Here is a 13,949-nt window from a genome sequence, read left to right as displayed (position 1 = left end):
CCGCTTGTTCTGATGATTTTTAGGGCACTCTACTATGTGTTGTGGCACTGTAACTTCCTAATGAAGCACTTTTTAAAATATTTAATTACAATATATTTCTTTACAAATTATGTATTTACAAAATCTTCCATAAGAAATATGCAATTAAGGTAATATATTTTACAAATATCATTTAACTAATAAGGTACAAAATTAGATTACATCACATTTGTCATTAGAACACAAATAAACTCTAAAAAAATAACAACGGTATTGCAGTCACCATCTTTGGAATGTTAAAATCTTCAATTCGTCTCACTTTTCGGTCGATAAAACGAATTAATCTCTTTGATAGGTAAAGGATGTGCCTCTGTATTAAATACCCATTTTTCAAGAGGTATTACATCATCATCAGAAAATAATAAGTACAAGTACTAAAACAAGATCATTGTTAATATATTGGTTAGTTAATATATTAAATTATATTCACCTTAAGTGTTTCAGCCAAGAAAAAGCTCTGTTGAACATCATCTCTTCTAGAATTTTCATCGTAGACATCTGAAAGTCCTGTGTAACCACCTGTTTGTACTCTACAATGTTTTTCTAGAGCCTATAAATTACGAAATATGGCTTTAGGTCTAATGTGTACATATGTAGTTAAAGTTACTTACAAGGACTGCTTCCCAGCCCCAGTCGCGATATTTTTGTTCTTTGGTCAATCTGTACATGTAAAAATATGATTCGATAACTTCTGGTCGAAGAATGTACACTTTTTCGTTTCTCAACTCGGTTTTAGCCTCCATGCCGTTACGAAATCGAAATCCCTCGGGCCCTAATTTTACTTTAGTTCTGTCATATGATTCGTGACAAGTATGGGTTATGTCTTTTCCAACGGACATGTATCGTTGTGATTCTTGTGTATTTAATGTGTGTGCTGCCAAACCAAGCAAACCTCCTAAAAATTCACGCATGATTATTATAAATACGCATATTATAAAATAAAACACAGTCATCATTGATATGATATTAAACTGCAGAAAAAGAAATTTTAATATAATAAATGTCCAGAATTATCATTTTTATTTTTATTCTGCAATTTAAACTGTAATTGGATATCTAATTTTGGATGGTAAAGTTTGCTTATTCTTGGATACCAATTAGCACATATTCACAAAGCTTTTAAGTGGATTATTTTCAACAATTTAACGAAGCTTCTTCTAACAAAGGAGAGATACTGCAAAGTTTCACTATTTATCCCAATCCTTTATTGTAATCACTCTGATTTTCTCGAATATTAGCTTTCTATTGTCTGGCAGCAACCAAAGGTAAATTAACTTTATTCAAATGAAATAGCTGTCTTACTGTTTATATTATAAAGTGTCAATAAGACTATTAACGTATTAGTATTAGTTTCAAATATACTACCGGTATGTACTGTTTAAATAGAATTTGCTTAGTATGGTCTTATTAGTATAGTATAAAAATAATTATTTCACATACCTGAAAAACATGCCAAATGTTCCATTTTATGTTCTGGTTTGCCACTCCGCAACTCGGAAAAGTGCACCAAACCTTCAGGCGAAACAAATAACATTTTGTCCAAAATTGCGTCCATCGCATCTTCAAACATTCTCTTTGCTTTAGTATTTTTTTTATTGGACTGGATCCATATTTTCAATAGATATTCATAATAACTGTCACCTAATGATCCTATAGATACGTGTTCTAAAAAAATATATATAAAATCACTGGTGTTAAGGTTCCATTTCCTATTTCTTACGTGATCCCCATTTTCTCGTAAGTGGATTAAGATAATTCGGATACAATCCATCAATTTTATCGATATCGTCTAGTAAGTTTAGGATATGTTCAACTTTTTCTTTGTAAATTGATTTACCAGTGATTTCGCTTAGATAGAAGAACTCCAAATAGAGCGATCCGAATTCAGATAAAATACTGCACCCACCACTGGCCCAACCATAATTCCTACTTTTCTAAAATGAATACCAAATCTTTTAACTACTTCCCAGGTGTAAATCATGAAGAAAATAGAAAATAAAGCCACTACCAAGATATGCAAAGCTGATTAAAGTAGATAAAATATTAAAAGAAATGTACACACTGAATTATAGATAAAAATGATATAGACTAATATCCTTTTCTTATCTTAACTTATTATATTAAATACATGGATATTTTTTATTAAAATTACGTATGATAGATTTGGAATATGAAATTGAGGACAACAATTGTAGATATTAATGTGCTAAAGATTTTGGAGGTCAACTTTCACAAATGACAAAAAAAATGGTCACGTTCTAAAATCACTCTACATTCACAAAAATCGAGGAAGTTACCAATAATTATATACACATCTATATTTATTATACGTAATGATTTACATTTTTAGATTTGTTTTTAATAAATGTTATAATAAATATAAATAATTATCAAATGTATAATTCTAAAGCAAAAAAATTAAAAGCAGGGGCATATATAAAAGAAACATGAAAATGAATAAGCACTTAGATATTCACCTATCAACATATTAATCCTGTAACTCCAAATACTTAATCATTTGAGTAAACTTACACCTGTATTCAAGTTGACTAATGCATAAGGTATACCAGTAGTCGTGTCAAAGGCTGGCAGAAGTCTGTCTGCAATCGCGGTAGCTTTATCACGAAACAGGATATCCCCTGTAAATGAGTAACACGTCAAGAGACCGCCGAGATACCGTATCGTAACTTCGAAAACGGACACTTCTAGGTTCTAAAAATGGACAATCATTAGAAAAAAAATATTCGACAATCCTTAATTCTTACTGTTGGTTCGGCGTCTAGATTAAATTTAATCCATTCTCTACCCAGATTGAACTCTTCGGTGAGATTCATTATGTACAAAGTGTCCATAGCATCAACAATAGTGGCTCCTTTAAGTCCTCCAAATATACTACTGGTATGTCCACGTTTCGTAATTGGTTGCAGTTCATTAGAACCCCAAGCATATTTTACGTATCCATCCCAAGCATGTTTCATCATCTACAATTAATAAACATACAAAAGTACATTGTTTTAATAAACATAGTAATTTTTAACCGTAATATTAAGATGATATTAATGATAAATGTTATGTCAAAGGTTTCTGATAAAACGTTCTCAATGATTTATGTTTATGTTGTTTATTAGTTGAAGAACATTTATAGTAAGCATTTTTAAATGAATATGTAATTAATATACTCGTGTGATAAAATTATTTCCTCGAATAGCAAAGTACGATTAATTTTCGCAGTACACGGATTTTTTTCTTTAAACTGGTGGAAATGCTACAAAGCAAATTAATCTAAATGTATATAATTAATATACTAAATAAAATAGTCACAAACATGTTTTATAAATAAAAAAAGTAAATAGGACACATTGTATGTACCCCTTACAAATAATACAGATATTTTCCTATTTTTTTATTAATTTGAATTAAATTTGATACACTAAAAATGATGTAAATATTTTAACCACCTTTTTATTCTTATTATTCTAGTAAACAAATATTGTTTAGATTTATATTAATATAATATTCATACATAAGTTAGATATTAGTGTTTATTTCAAATATTTACACTTATAAAAATTAAAATTATTTAAATTACGCATATATTTGCACTAAAAATAAATAGATACATATTATTTCCCTATATGATAACATATTCCGTTTTTTTATTATATAATTGTTTGATTATAAGTACTGCATTTAGCGATACCCCCAAAGTACAAAAATAGTTTTAGGTCGATAGTAAATTGCTAAATAAAATTCAACTAATGTAGAATACACACGGTATGAATAAACTATGTTTCAATTAATAACTGAATTAATAAAAAATGTTAATTTTTTCTAGGAAATACATTAATAACAAATAATAATAATCAACAATATAGCTAATTTCAAACTTGAAGTACAAAATCAACAGAATCAATATGTACTCATAAGAGTATATAAGTGTTATAATATTTATTTATTTATTATTTCACACAAACAATATATTCATATGAAGCCTGTTTTCTATGATATCAAAAATTCCCCATAGTCATGATTTATTTTTATGTTCTTGAATTCTTGATAACAAATTAATTCGTTGTGGTACTGGAAATATATCTGATACATTTTTACATCTGTTATTCGAAGTTAGAAATAGAAAATATATTCAAATAAGCAACGATAAAATAATGTATTTAATTAAAAATTTTAAATAATGATTAATTTAATAATATCTCATTACATGTATATGTGAAATTTTATTACAATTAATATTAAAAAATATGAATTTTACTTTATCTTACATATCTATGATTTGAATACGACCATACTTTTAAATAAAAGTTTAATAACATCAGTATAACTGAAAGCATATTTAGGTGGAAAATTTTCTGCTCTAGGAATTTTATCTTTTCTGCGGTAGGAAAAATGTAATAATTAGTGTAATATAACAAATAAGTTCAAATGTCTTCTTCCCTTTTTATACAGTACGAAAAAACTTTGATCCATCTGAATCTTGAAGGAGACATCATGTACAATAGAGACAGTAAGTCTCCTACTATGGGGCACTGTCTCTGTCATGCATGATGTCTCTCTCTAAATTCAGACGGGTCAAACGCTTTTCCTACTGTATATTAATATTATATTATTTTTTTAATGACATATTTACAATAAAATATTAAATAGACAATTGGTTATTAAATTAATTTAAAAAATATTTCACAACATAAACTTTTAGATAATATATCTAAATTTATGTACATTTTAAATTTATTATCTTTTCACGTGTATAAGTTTAATCACCCGGCTTTATTTGCACCGGAAATACAGAAGTAGATATCCATTGAAGTTTAAATTCAGAGAGCCTTGAAATTTTATTCGGGTATGCGTTATTACTCTAATTTGTGTTCCAGTTAAATGACAGATGTAAACAAAAAACATTGAAAATGTAAATATAACTCGCTTATAAATTAGCATGAAATGCTAAGTAGATTCATTTTGATGTTAACCGTGTCTAAGAAATTTTAATAAAAATTTAACATTTAAAATTGTTGAAAACCTCATAATAAAAAATGCATGATTTTAGATTATTAGATCTGAATTTTTATAATCATTGCTTTTTCTTGCATAGATAAAACGTTTTTAAATTTAATTAATTTTACCTTTGACTCTATAAATTAAAATATTATTATAAAGAAACGTAAATGTACATTTATTGTTCACGTAAATAATTATTGATATCACAATGTTTGGCATGTATAATTCAAACTGACTATGATATACCTCCTTCACTTTTTCTTGTTTTTGTCTCGTTTCTGAAAACTTGTCTGCACTTCCATTTGCGATCGAATAGGTCTCTCTTTTCGACACTGGTACTGCGACATCACCGCTGTCTTGTGCAATTTTCTTCCCCGATTCGGTAGTACCGGATTTCTTGCCAACATCCACCAAAGGTTCCTCTAACACGTTTAACGGAAAATCCCTTTCTATCTTCTCTTTCAGTTTGGCCCTGTCTCCAATGACGTGAACGTCTTCGTTTCCCACTACATGATCGGCACGTTTAAAAGGCCCGTTTTCGAGCCTCGGAGGTGGCGGCAACAGCAAGTCCGGACCTGCCTTTTTAAAATCGTCGTACACTTTGTACACGCGTCCCGCTCCCGTCTCTCTAAGATCGGGCAGAAAAATCATTGTGGTAAAACTAAACAAACCGATCAAAGAGATCGCCAAGAGTACGAAGTACGAAGTGCGAAATCGAAGTGGCTTAAGCACGGACATGCTGCTTAGATAGGTGGTAAAATTTGGTAATTGGGTGATCGTACTCATTTTCACAGCCAAGTGTTTTTTATTTAATATGCGATATTAACGCGCGCTCCTACGCGACACGAACACGACACGCCGACCACTCACACATCTCTGAAATGTGTAGTGAAATCGTCGTACCGTTGTGGTGGGCCAGCTCTAGAGAGATAATCGCAGAGATTGTACCTGTGACGTTCGCGGCATGGCAGTCGGTCGTGGGACAAAGTAATTTACATCAGTAACGTTTCAAATGTAGACAGTGTATCGATTGGTTTCGATCTACGTGTCATAAAATCCTTTCGGGGAACCACAGTCGTACTAATAATTGATAATTTTCAGAACTCTTTCTAAACGTACCAAAATGAATGAATATGATAATAACTGTTCACAGAACTTTCGAATAATAAACAGTAAACTTTTACAAACAGTTTATGATCAGAAATTTGCCAATTTTATAATTATACTGTACGATATTAGTTTAAAATAAAGAACTCCAAATAAAAAAAGGTTGCTTCAAAAACAAAAGATACTTATATCATCAGTTTGATTCAGCCGAATATTCGAATAATATTAATATAAGAATATTCTTCATATACTAAAATCCTTTATTCAAATATCCAAATACAGCTTTAACTTTTGTATTTATAATTTAATTTTAAATAGAGGCTTAAAAGGCAGGACAGTAAAGAAAAATTTATAGATGTCAATATTCGAATAATCGACTTAATTGAATTGAATTAAAGTTCTAGTTTATATACATGAAGATATTTATAATTTGTAAAGATTAAAATCTCACTTATTGCCACAGTCTAAAATTAGTTAACCTTTCGTAATGCAGCAGAAGCGTAAATGTTTCATTTGATTGGGTGAACTATTTTAATATTTAATTATTACTATTTGTGTACGTTAAATATGTGTACAATTTATACGTTTATAATATAATTAAAATAATGTACAGCATTTAAATATATTATTATTAAGGATCATAATATAATAATGTTCAACTTAGAATAGTTAAGAAAAGTAATTATTCTATTTGAATATTTGCCCTTTAAAATAGGAAAATAAAAAACATTTATTATCCAATTAATTATAATTATTATTTATGGAAAATTATCATAAAAAATGACTAACCTATTACCTATATGTAATCTAGACAATATAAATATATTATATATTTTAAAATGATAATTCATACATTAAAGAAATATAATATCTACAAAACAAAGGCTTTAGCTTAAGAATCAGCCTAACTCATGAATTTCAGTGTCCCCATTTAACATACACATACCCTACTTAATACGATACCTAGTTAATTAAACTAATTCATGATATGTATAACTAATATCTACGCATGTAACATCATTCATTCATTCATTCATTATTAGTGAGGTAATATGTGTTGATTGTTTCAAACGATATATTTATCGATTTTGTATGTTTCTTTTATAATTATGTGTTAATTTATTATATATGATAATTTAGTATCAATAAATGATACCAAAATTGACCAAGTATTAAAAGAAATAAAATAAAACAATTTTTTCATTTATTTTCTCAGGATAAAGTCCATAAATTTGTTAAATAAACGTTGAAAAAATGACACGATTCAACTATTGTGCGATTGTGTATTTTTTTTGTTTATTTACAATAACATAGAAATACACAATTGACATTGAAATACAACGATTTTTTTGTACTTAACTTCAACAGGATGACCCGACATGCTTCACAGCATTAACCACAATCGATTTATTGTGTAGCAAATTTCCTGGTCATGATATTCGTTGAATGAAATCCAAAATAAAACTTGTGTATAAATATATAATATAATGTATAAATCAAATTTAATAATATAATAATGATTTTTCTCTATAAAACAATTTTAATTCCAGTCTGGCTGCAGCGCAGATTTTATTAAATTGTAGTACCCTGTGATTACTCACTTAATCAGGTGAAAATAGAATGAAAAAACATTTAATTAGTACAGAAACGAACAGTTAATAATTATCGATAATTAAGTAATCTACGTTTTAAACTTTTCTGATCGATGTGTATTTTTACAGCAGAGTTGGATTATTAATTTTTAAATATTTGCTTTCTTCCAAATCACTAATATTAACTACTGAATCAATTTTATTACGTACATGTTATGAATGTACAATCTGGATTTTCCAACATATGATATTCTTTTTTATTTAATACAAATATTTCTTTAAGAAAATTAAAACAAGGTTGTTTATTGTAAAATTTAAAATAAATAGTTCTGTAATTTCAAAAAATAATAATAAAGTATAAGCTACCTTAGATAGGCTACCAGCCCGACAATTTTGTAAGCGGAAACATACGGTAACGATACATAATAATGAATTACTGAAACCGAATAATAAATGTTCAGATTGTGCATTAAATAATATACAATTAGTTTGGTTTAATTTTTTTATTTTTAGATATGTTTAATAATACGCAAATATCCTGTTTTCAAATGTAGTCGCAAAACATTGATACAAATAAATATATGTATTTAAGTTTGGATTTTATTTGATTGGGTTTCCGAAACTTTAAAATGATAAAAATAAACCGCATTTATATAGGTACATACTGTAACTAAAATTATAAATTAACAAAAATTGTACTAGTACAACAATATCACAACATATTTATTAAATGCTACAACTTATGTCGCATTACAACATTTATTAACAAGACGTAACATTTATCCTCAAATATATTTATAATATAATATAATATGTATAATACGTGACATTCATATGCGTAATATATATTTGATTTAATCTTCTTTTTTATTTTCTATGGATTTATCTTGAATAGTTTTTGAAACCTCTTCTCCAGAAAATCCAAATTCATTTCTCCTAGTCTTATCAACAGGATATATCCATTTTTGATAAAGGAATATTAAAAAGATAATATCATCTCTGAAACACCCTATTCTATACATGGTGGGCATTTTTATGACAAACGCAAACATGTCATCAATAAAGGTATTCAAGAATTTATAAGTTAACATTCTCCATGGCAAATGAGCTACAGACTTCAGTTTGTAATTAATAAATAATTGTGGTGTCATCATAATAAATCCAAAGGTCAATAAGTATCCATACAAGAGATCAAGAACAAAGGAGTACCATCCCTTATGTTCAAGATAAATAAGTGCATATACACTGTATCCTGCCAACAAAGGGAAGCAAAGCCATGACAAATATTTAAATGCTAGTTCATCATATTGTTTAGTGCTACTCTCAACATAGGAACCTTTATCGGTGAATTGTAACTTCCAACCATCTAATTTTACATCAACGACTTTGTTGATTTTCCACAGTTCAATGCCAAGCCCCAAGAAGCAACTAATTCTAACCAAGGTATTGGTTTCATTATCCAAAACATAGAGGAGAACAATGAGTGACTGAAATACCCCAAAGAAAACTGATTTAACTGACAACCCTTCTAGCGAGTTCCTATTATTCCAGAACTGGATATCATTTTTGAAAGCCAATATTTCAAAAATGGAATGTAGCAAAGATACAAAGATGGTCACGCCTAAAAGGTATGGATTGGTGTCCAAAAGTGTTTCCTTGAGAGTGTCTTGATCTTCATCTGATTGGTTTTCTTGATCCCCAAAGAAATTCCACATCTGTCTCATATTTTGAGCAGCATACATTTGCCATTTGAGCAGACTTAGTGGTTGAAATGTTATTCTCAATGTGAGGGAGTCATTTAAAGGCTTATAATCCCTGGCCATGTTCCAGAAATCATTCCCAAACAACACTGGCTTGTAAAATTGACCATCTGATGTGAATTTGATGAATTGATCAAGTGGAGCAGGCACACTTCCAACAGTCCAAGCTGTCTGATCAGTGACAAGATTAATGGTAAAATTTGGATGCCAGTGGGAGATGATTTTTCCATCATTGAGTTCTTCATTTTCTGTCTCTCCTGTCAAAAGATTTTTTGTAACGGACTTCTTTAATTTCTTATACCTGGAACAAATAAACATTAAATTATGAATCCTTTATCATTACACAAACTGTAATGATTTCTCAATATTTTAAAAGAATAAGTATTTTCCAAATAAAAATAAATATATTATTATATATCTAATTTTTTTCAATTAATGTTTTAATTATTTTATTCATATTTTTTTAAAAAAAATATTAATAATTTTTTAAATTGCTAAATTGTCAAGTATAAAACTTTATCATTTTATTTTTTTAAAACAATTTACAATAGTATATTTAAAATTTAAATTAACCAAAGTTCCAACTTTTCAATAATTTTTCCATTCATAACAGGTACTTTGTGACACATAATAACCATTTAGGTGATTTTTTTATCACTATAAATTACAAAATAAACAATGTTATCTAAATTTCATAATATTTAGAACTGTATTTATGTAATGAACCATTTGTAGAATATATATAAAATGAACTAACTGAAGCACTGTTACATCTATAATTATAATTTTATTAATAATAATTTCAAAACTTACTTATTTAGTTGCTTAAACACAGAAGAAAAACTGTCTTTGGAATAATTAGGTGCTTTTGGATTAGGGCTTTCACCATCTCTGGTAATAAATGCATGGATATAGAGTGAACCATTATTTCTGATATTGTCACTAATTGGCACTGGCTTTTCTATTGAATATGAACCATCCATATAAGGCCCAGAGTTCCAGTCACCATAAGTCAAGCCATTTTTGAACCAAAATAAATTATTGTAACTAAGATCTTCTAAAATCTCACTCTCTGATAAATACACATGGAGGGCCAGTGGTGTGCCTTCTTTAAAGAGATTTAATGCTGTTTTTGATGGTATTGCTACCCCAGAGTCATTAACTGGTTGTGCAGGAGGTTTCCGAAAGAATGATGTTATGAAATAGACAATCAAAGCTCTTAAAATAAGGCTTTTGGCAATAGCAAAGAAAGATTCTAATCCTGTAGGTTGTCTGGGTGGTGGGTTTCCCTGAAAAATCACAAAAATTAGTCTATAAGCAAAATAAATATTTCATAAGATTACATTAGCCTGATTCCCTCCCGGATTTTGGTCGCCCGCGGGTGTAACAGCATTATCTTTGTTTGTACCGTTTTTTGTAGCAGTTTCACTCATCTTAAATTTTATTTTAAGAAATATCTAAACTGTCATGTCACTCATGTGACAAAACTATTTTGATTTTGTCAGGTTGGTCCAAGTTGCACTTTTCGCCGGGATATGACGTTTTATTTGTATGGTAACATTGTTTGTATATTAAATCCAATTTGTTTAGCATTAATGTCAAAAATGACTCTTTTTCGTTTATTTATCTTTTCGAATCAGCAATTTGTATGACTTTAATTGATAATTTTTTATGTAAAACAGAAAAAAATTGTTAAATTTTGAACTATTATTCAGTAGTGCCAACACAAAAATCTATATATCCCATATGATTCATCAAATCTAGTTCTTTTCCTTTTAAGCAGTGTGGAAAGAATGGCTGCTGGTGTAAGTAAACTTTAAATTTTCGATTATCTGAACTTATAACAGCCATCGAATCATAAATTACATAAAACGGAAGTTCCTTGAGTTCATAATTCTAATTTTATTTGGTATTTGTTACAGACTTTATACACTTATCCCGATAATTTCCGTGCGGCAAAAGCACTGATTGCTGCCCAATATGCGAAAGCAAATGTCAAAGTGGCACCGAATTTCGTATTTGGCGAAACTAACAAGACCAAGGACTTTTTAAAGAAGTTCCCTTCAGGAAAAGTAAGTTCAAGTATTTTGCAAAATATTTGTTTTGTAAATATCAAGCTGTCATTTGCAGGTTACATATTTAAAATTGTGACATTTTTAGGTACCTGCCTTCGAAACATCTGATGGCAAATACTTGGAAGATGGTAACGCAATTGCTTACTATGTTGCCAATGAACAACTCAGAGGCAAATCTGAATTTGACAAGGCCCAGATCCTCCAATGGATTGGTTTTGCTGAGGGACAGATTTTACCACCAGCCTGTGCTTGGGTATTCCCCATTTTGGGAATCCTCCAAAATTCACCCAGCTCCAATGAGGTATGAGGTTTTACCAAAGTTAAACTTGTATTCCAATTGGATTATTCCTTAAAAATTTTAACAAATTTGTTGAACACTGCATAATTTCAGTTAGTATGATGAATTTTAAATTTTTACACAGATTATTTGATCATTTTCTCACATTTAAATAATATTGATTAGCAAGATAAATGATAAGGTGATACTATTTTATGTAGTAAAATTTAAAATTATTGATGGTAATGTAGTTATTTTTATTTGCAGGCCTTCCAAAGGGCAAAAGATGATTTAAAAGCTGCCCTGAGTGTTTTGAACAGCCACCTTCTTACTCGCACTTACTTGGTTGGTGAGCGCATTACTCTTGCTGACATTGCTGTAGCTTGCAACCTCCTCCAAGCCTACAAATACGTCCTCGACCCTGACTACAGGAAGCAATTTGCCAATGTTAACAGGTATTATCAATATTTAAGCTCCTGGTCACTTTCAACTATTTAATTTACAATAAATATTTTAAAATATATTTAATTAAATAATCTCTATTATAGGTGGTTCAACACCCTGATTAACCAACCTCAATTCAAAGCTGTGGTAGGACAAGTCGAACTTTGCAGTAAACCAGCCGTCGCCGGTGCCGCACAAGACAGTAAGTACAGTTATTTAATTGCATTTTTATTATTTCATTAAGCTAAACATATTTTGTTCGTTTGCAAGCTGCTCTCGTTATTAGCAATGCGCCTGCGATTGCTAATTCAGGCGAGAAAAATAACAGTAAACGTCGGAGTAAGTAAAATTATTGCGAGTAGATGTCGACGTTTCTATCTTAGTTATATTTTACAGTTAAATTGTTAAATGTTAAATGGATTAGAGTAAATATTTTTTAGTAGTGACTTGTGTATTTGGATTATTATTCTATTCTATATTTATATATATATATATATATATATATATATATATATATATTATAAAAAAGAATGAAATAGTAAATATATTTTGTGCTATAATCTTTTAAAGTAAACTTGTTTCAATTTTATTTTTAATTTTGTAGTATGGTAGATTGATTCATGTAGTTGAACTGTAACTACTGAATTTTGTTTACCTGGATACAATAAAAAATGTCACAATTTGAATTTATAACAATTAAACATTTACAGACAAAAATAAGAAGAAGGAGGAGAAGAAACAGCAAAAGCAACAACAACAACCTAAAAAAGAACAACCTAAGAAGGAAAAAGAACCAGCTGAAGAACTCGATGCCGCTGATGCTGCTCTAGCCGCCGAACCCAAGAGCAAGGATCCATTCGACGCTATGCCAAAGGGTACCTTCAACGTCGACGACTTCAAACGTTTCTACTCCAACGAGGATGAAGCCAAATCCATCCCCTACTTCTGGGAAAAGTTTGATCCTGAACACTACTCCATTTGGTATGGAGAATACAAATACCCAGAAGAACTTTCTAAGGTGTTCATGAGCTGTAACCTGATCACTGGTATGTTCCAACGTTTGGATAAAATGCGCAAACAAGCTTTCGCTTCCGTCTGTCTGTTTGGTGAAGATAATAACAGCACCATCTCTGGTATCTGGTTCTGGAGGGGCCAAGATCTCGCCTTCACTGTAAGTGTTTATTTTTGTTTTACATTAACATTGTAGTAACACACTTTATTTTTATACAGTTGAGCCCTGACTGGCAAGTAGACTATGAAGTTTATGACTGGAAAAAACTTGATCCAAAGTCTGAAGAAACTAAAAAATTAGTTGCCCAATACTTCTCATGGACTGGCACAGACAAAGATGGAAGAAAGTTCAACCAAGGAAAAATCTTCAAATAATTTGTTTATTTTGAATTCCGTTAACGTATACACCAACAATATGATCGACTCCATGTCCTTGTAAAAATCAAAGATACTTGTAAACATGTTTTTTTATGTTATTCTTGTCCTTTTTATTGTTCCCATGTTTATCTTTTATGTTTGATTCAATGGAGTGAAACCTTATTTATTTCCATCCCACATTGTATAATAGAATGAGGTTAAAATATAATACATTTCTTTACATATTTGTTTTATTTGTTAAACATAATAAATAATT

At 29.6% G+C, this 13,949-nt stretch overlaps 3 protein-coding genes across 3 annotated transcripts; 1 reads left to right on the top strand and 2 right to left on the bottom strand.

The window, feature by feature from the left end:
• Positions 1 to 67: 67 nt before the first annotated feature.
• LOC109599179 (mannosyl-oligosaccharide 1,2-alpha-mannosidase IA) lies at positions 68 to 5,940 on the bottom strand. Its single transcript, XM_020015125.2, has 8 exons — positions 5,296 to 5,940; positions 2,805 to 3,020; positions 2,572 to 2,751; positions 1,760 to 1,973; positions 1,480 to 1,704; positions 651 to 934; positions 470 to 589; positions 68 to 413 (listed from the first exon to the last, which is right to left on the bottom strand). Exons 1-8 carry the CDS (start codon positions 5,833 to 5,835, stop codon positions 285 to 287), a joined length of 1,908 nt encoding a protein of 635 aa, XP_019870684.2. The 5' UTR covers positions 5,836 to 5,940; the 3' UTR covers positions 68 to 284.
• A 2,581-nt stretch (positions 5,941 to 8,521) lies between these two features.
• On the bottom strand, positions 8,522 to 11,012 carry LOC109599194 (cleft lip and palate transmembrane protein 1 homolog). The gene is made up of 3 exons (XM_020015142.2): positions 10,852 to 11,012; positions 10,322 to 10,797; positions 8,522 to 9,809 (listed from the first exon to the last, which is right to left on the bottom strand). The coding sequence occupies exons 1-3, from the start codon at positions 10,939 to 10,941 to the stop codon at positions 8,603 to 8,605; spliced, it is 1,773 nt and encodes a 590-aa protein (XP_019870701.2). The 5' UTR covers positions 10,942 to 11,012; the 3' UTR covers positions 8,522 to 8,602.
• Positions 11,013 to 11,189: 177 nt separating this feature from the next.
• LOC109599185 (elongation factor 1-gamma) lies at positions 11,190 to 13,913 on the top strand. The gene is made up of 7 exons (XM_020015132.2): positions 11,190 to 11,313; positions 11,431 to 11,580; positions 11,669 to 11,884; positions 12,128 to 12,315; positions 12,409 to 12,506; positions 13,015 to 13,475; positions 13,535 to 13,913. Exons 1-7 carry the CDS (start codon positions 11,302 to 11,304, stop codon positions 13,688 to 13,690), a joined length of 1,281 nt encoding a protein of 426 aa, XP_019870691.2. The 5' UTR covers positions 11,190 to 11,301; the 3' UTR covers positions 13,691 to 13,913.
• Positions 13,914 to 13,949: the final 36 nt, after the last annotated feature.

Source organism: Aethina tumida, chromosome 7, assembly GCF_024364675.1.
Source record: "Aethina tumida isolate Nest 87 chromosome 7, icAetTumi1.1, whole genome shotgun sequence".
Taxonomy (NCBI): domain Eukaryota; kingdom Metazoa; phylum Arthropoda; class Insecta; order Coleoptera; family Nitidulidae; genus Aethina; species Aethina tumida.
This window is presented reverse-complemented; position numbering and strand designations above follow the sequence as displayed.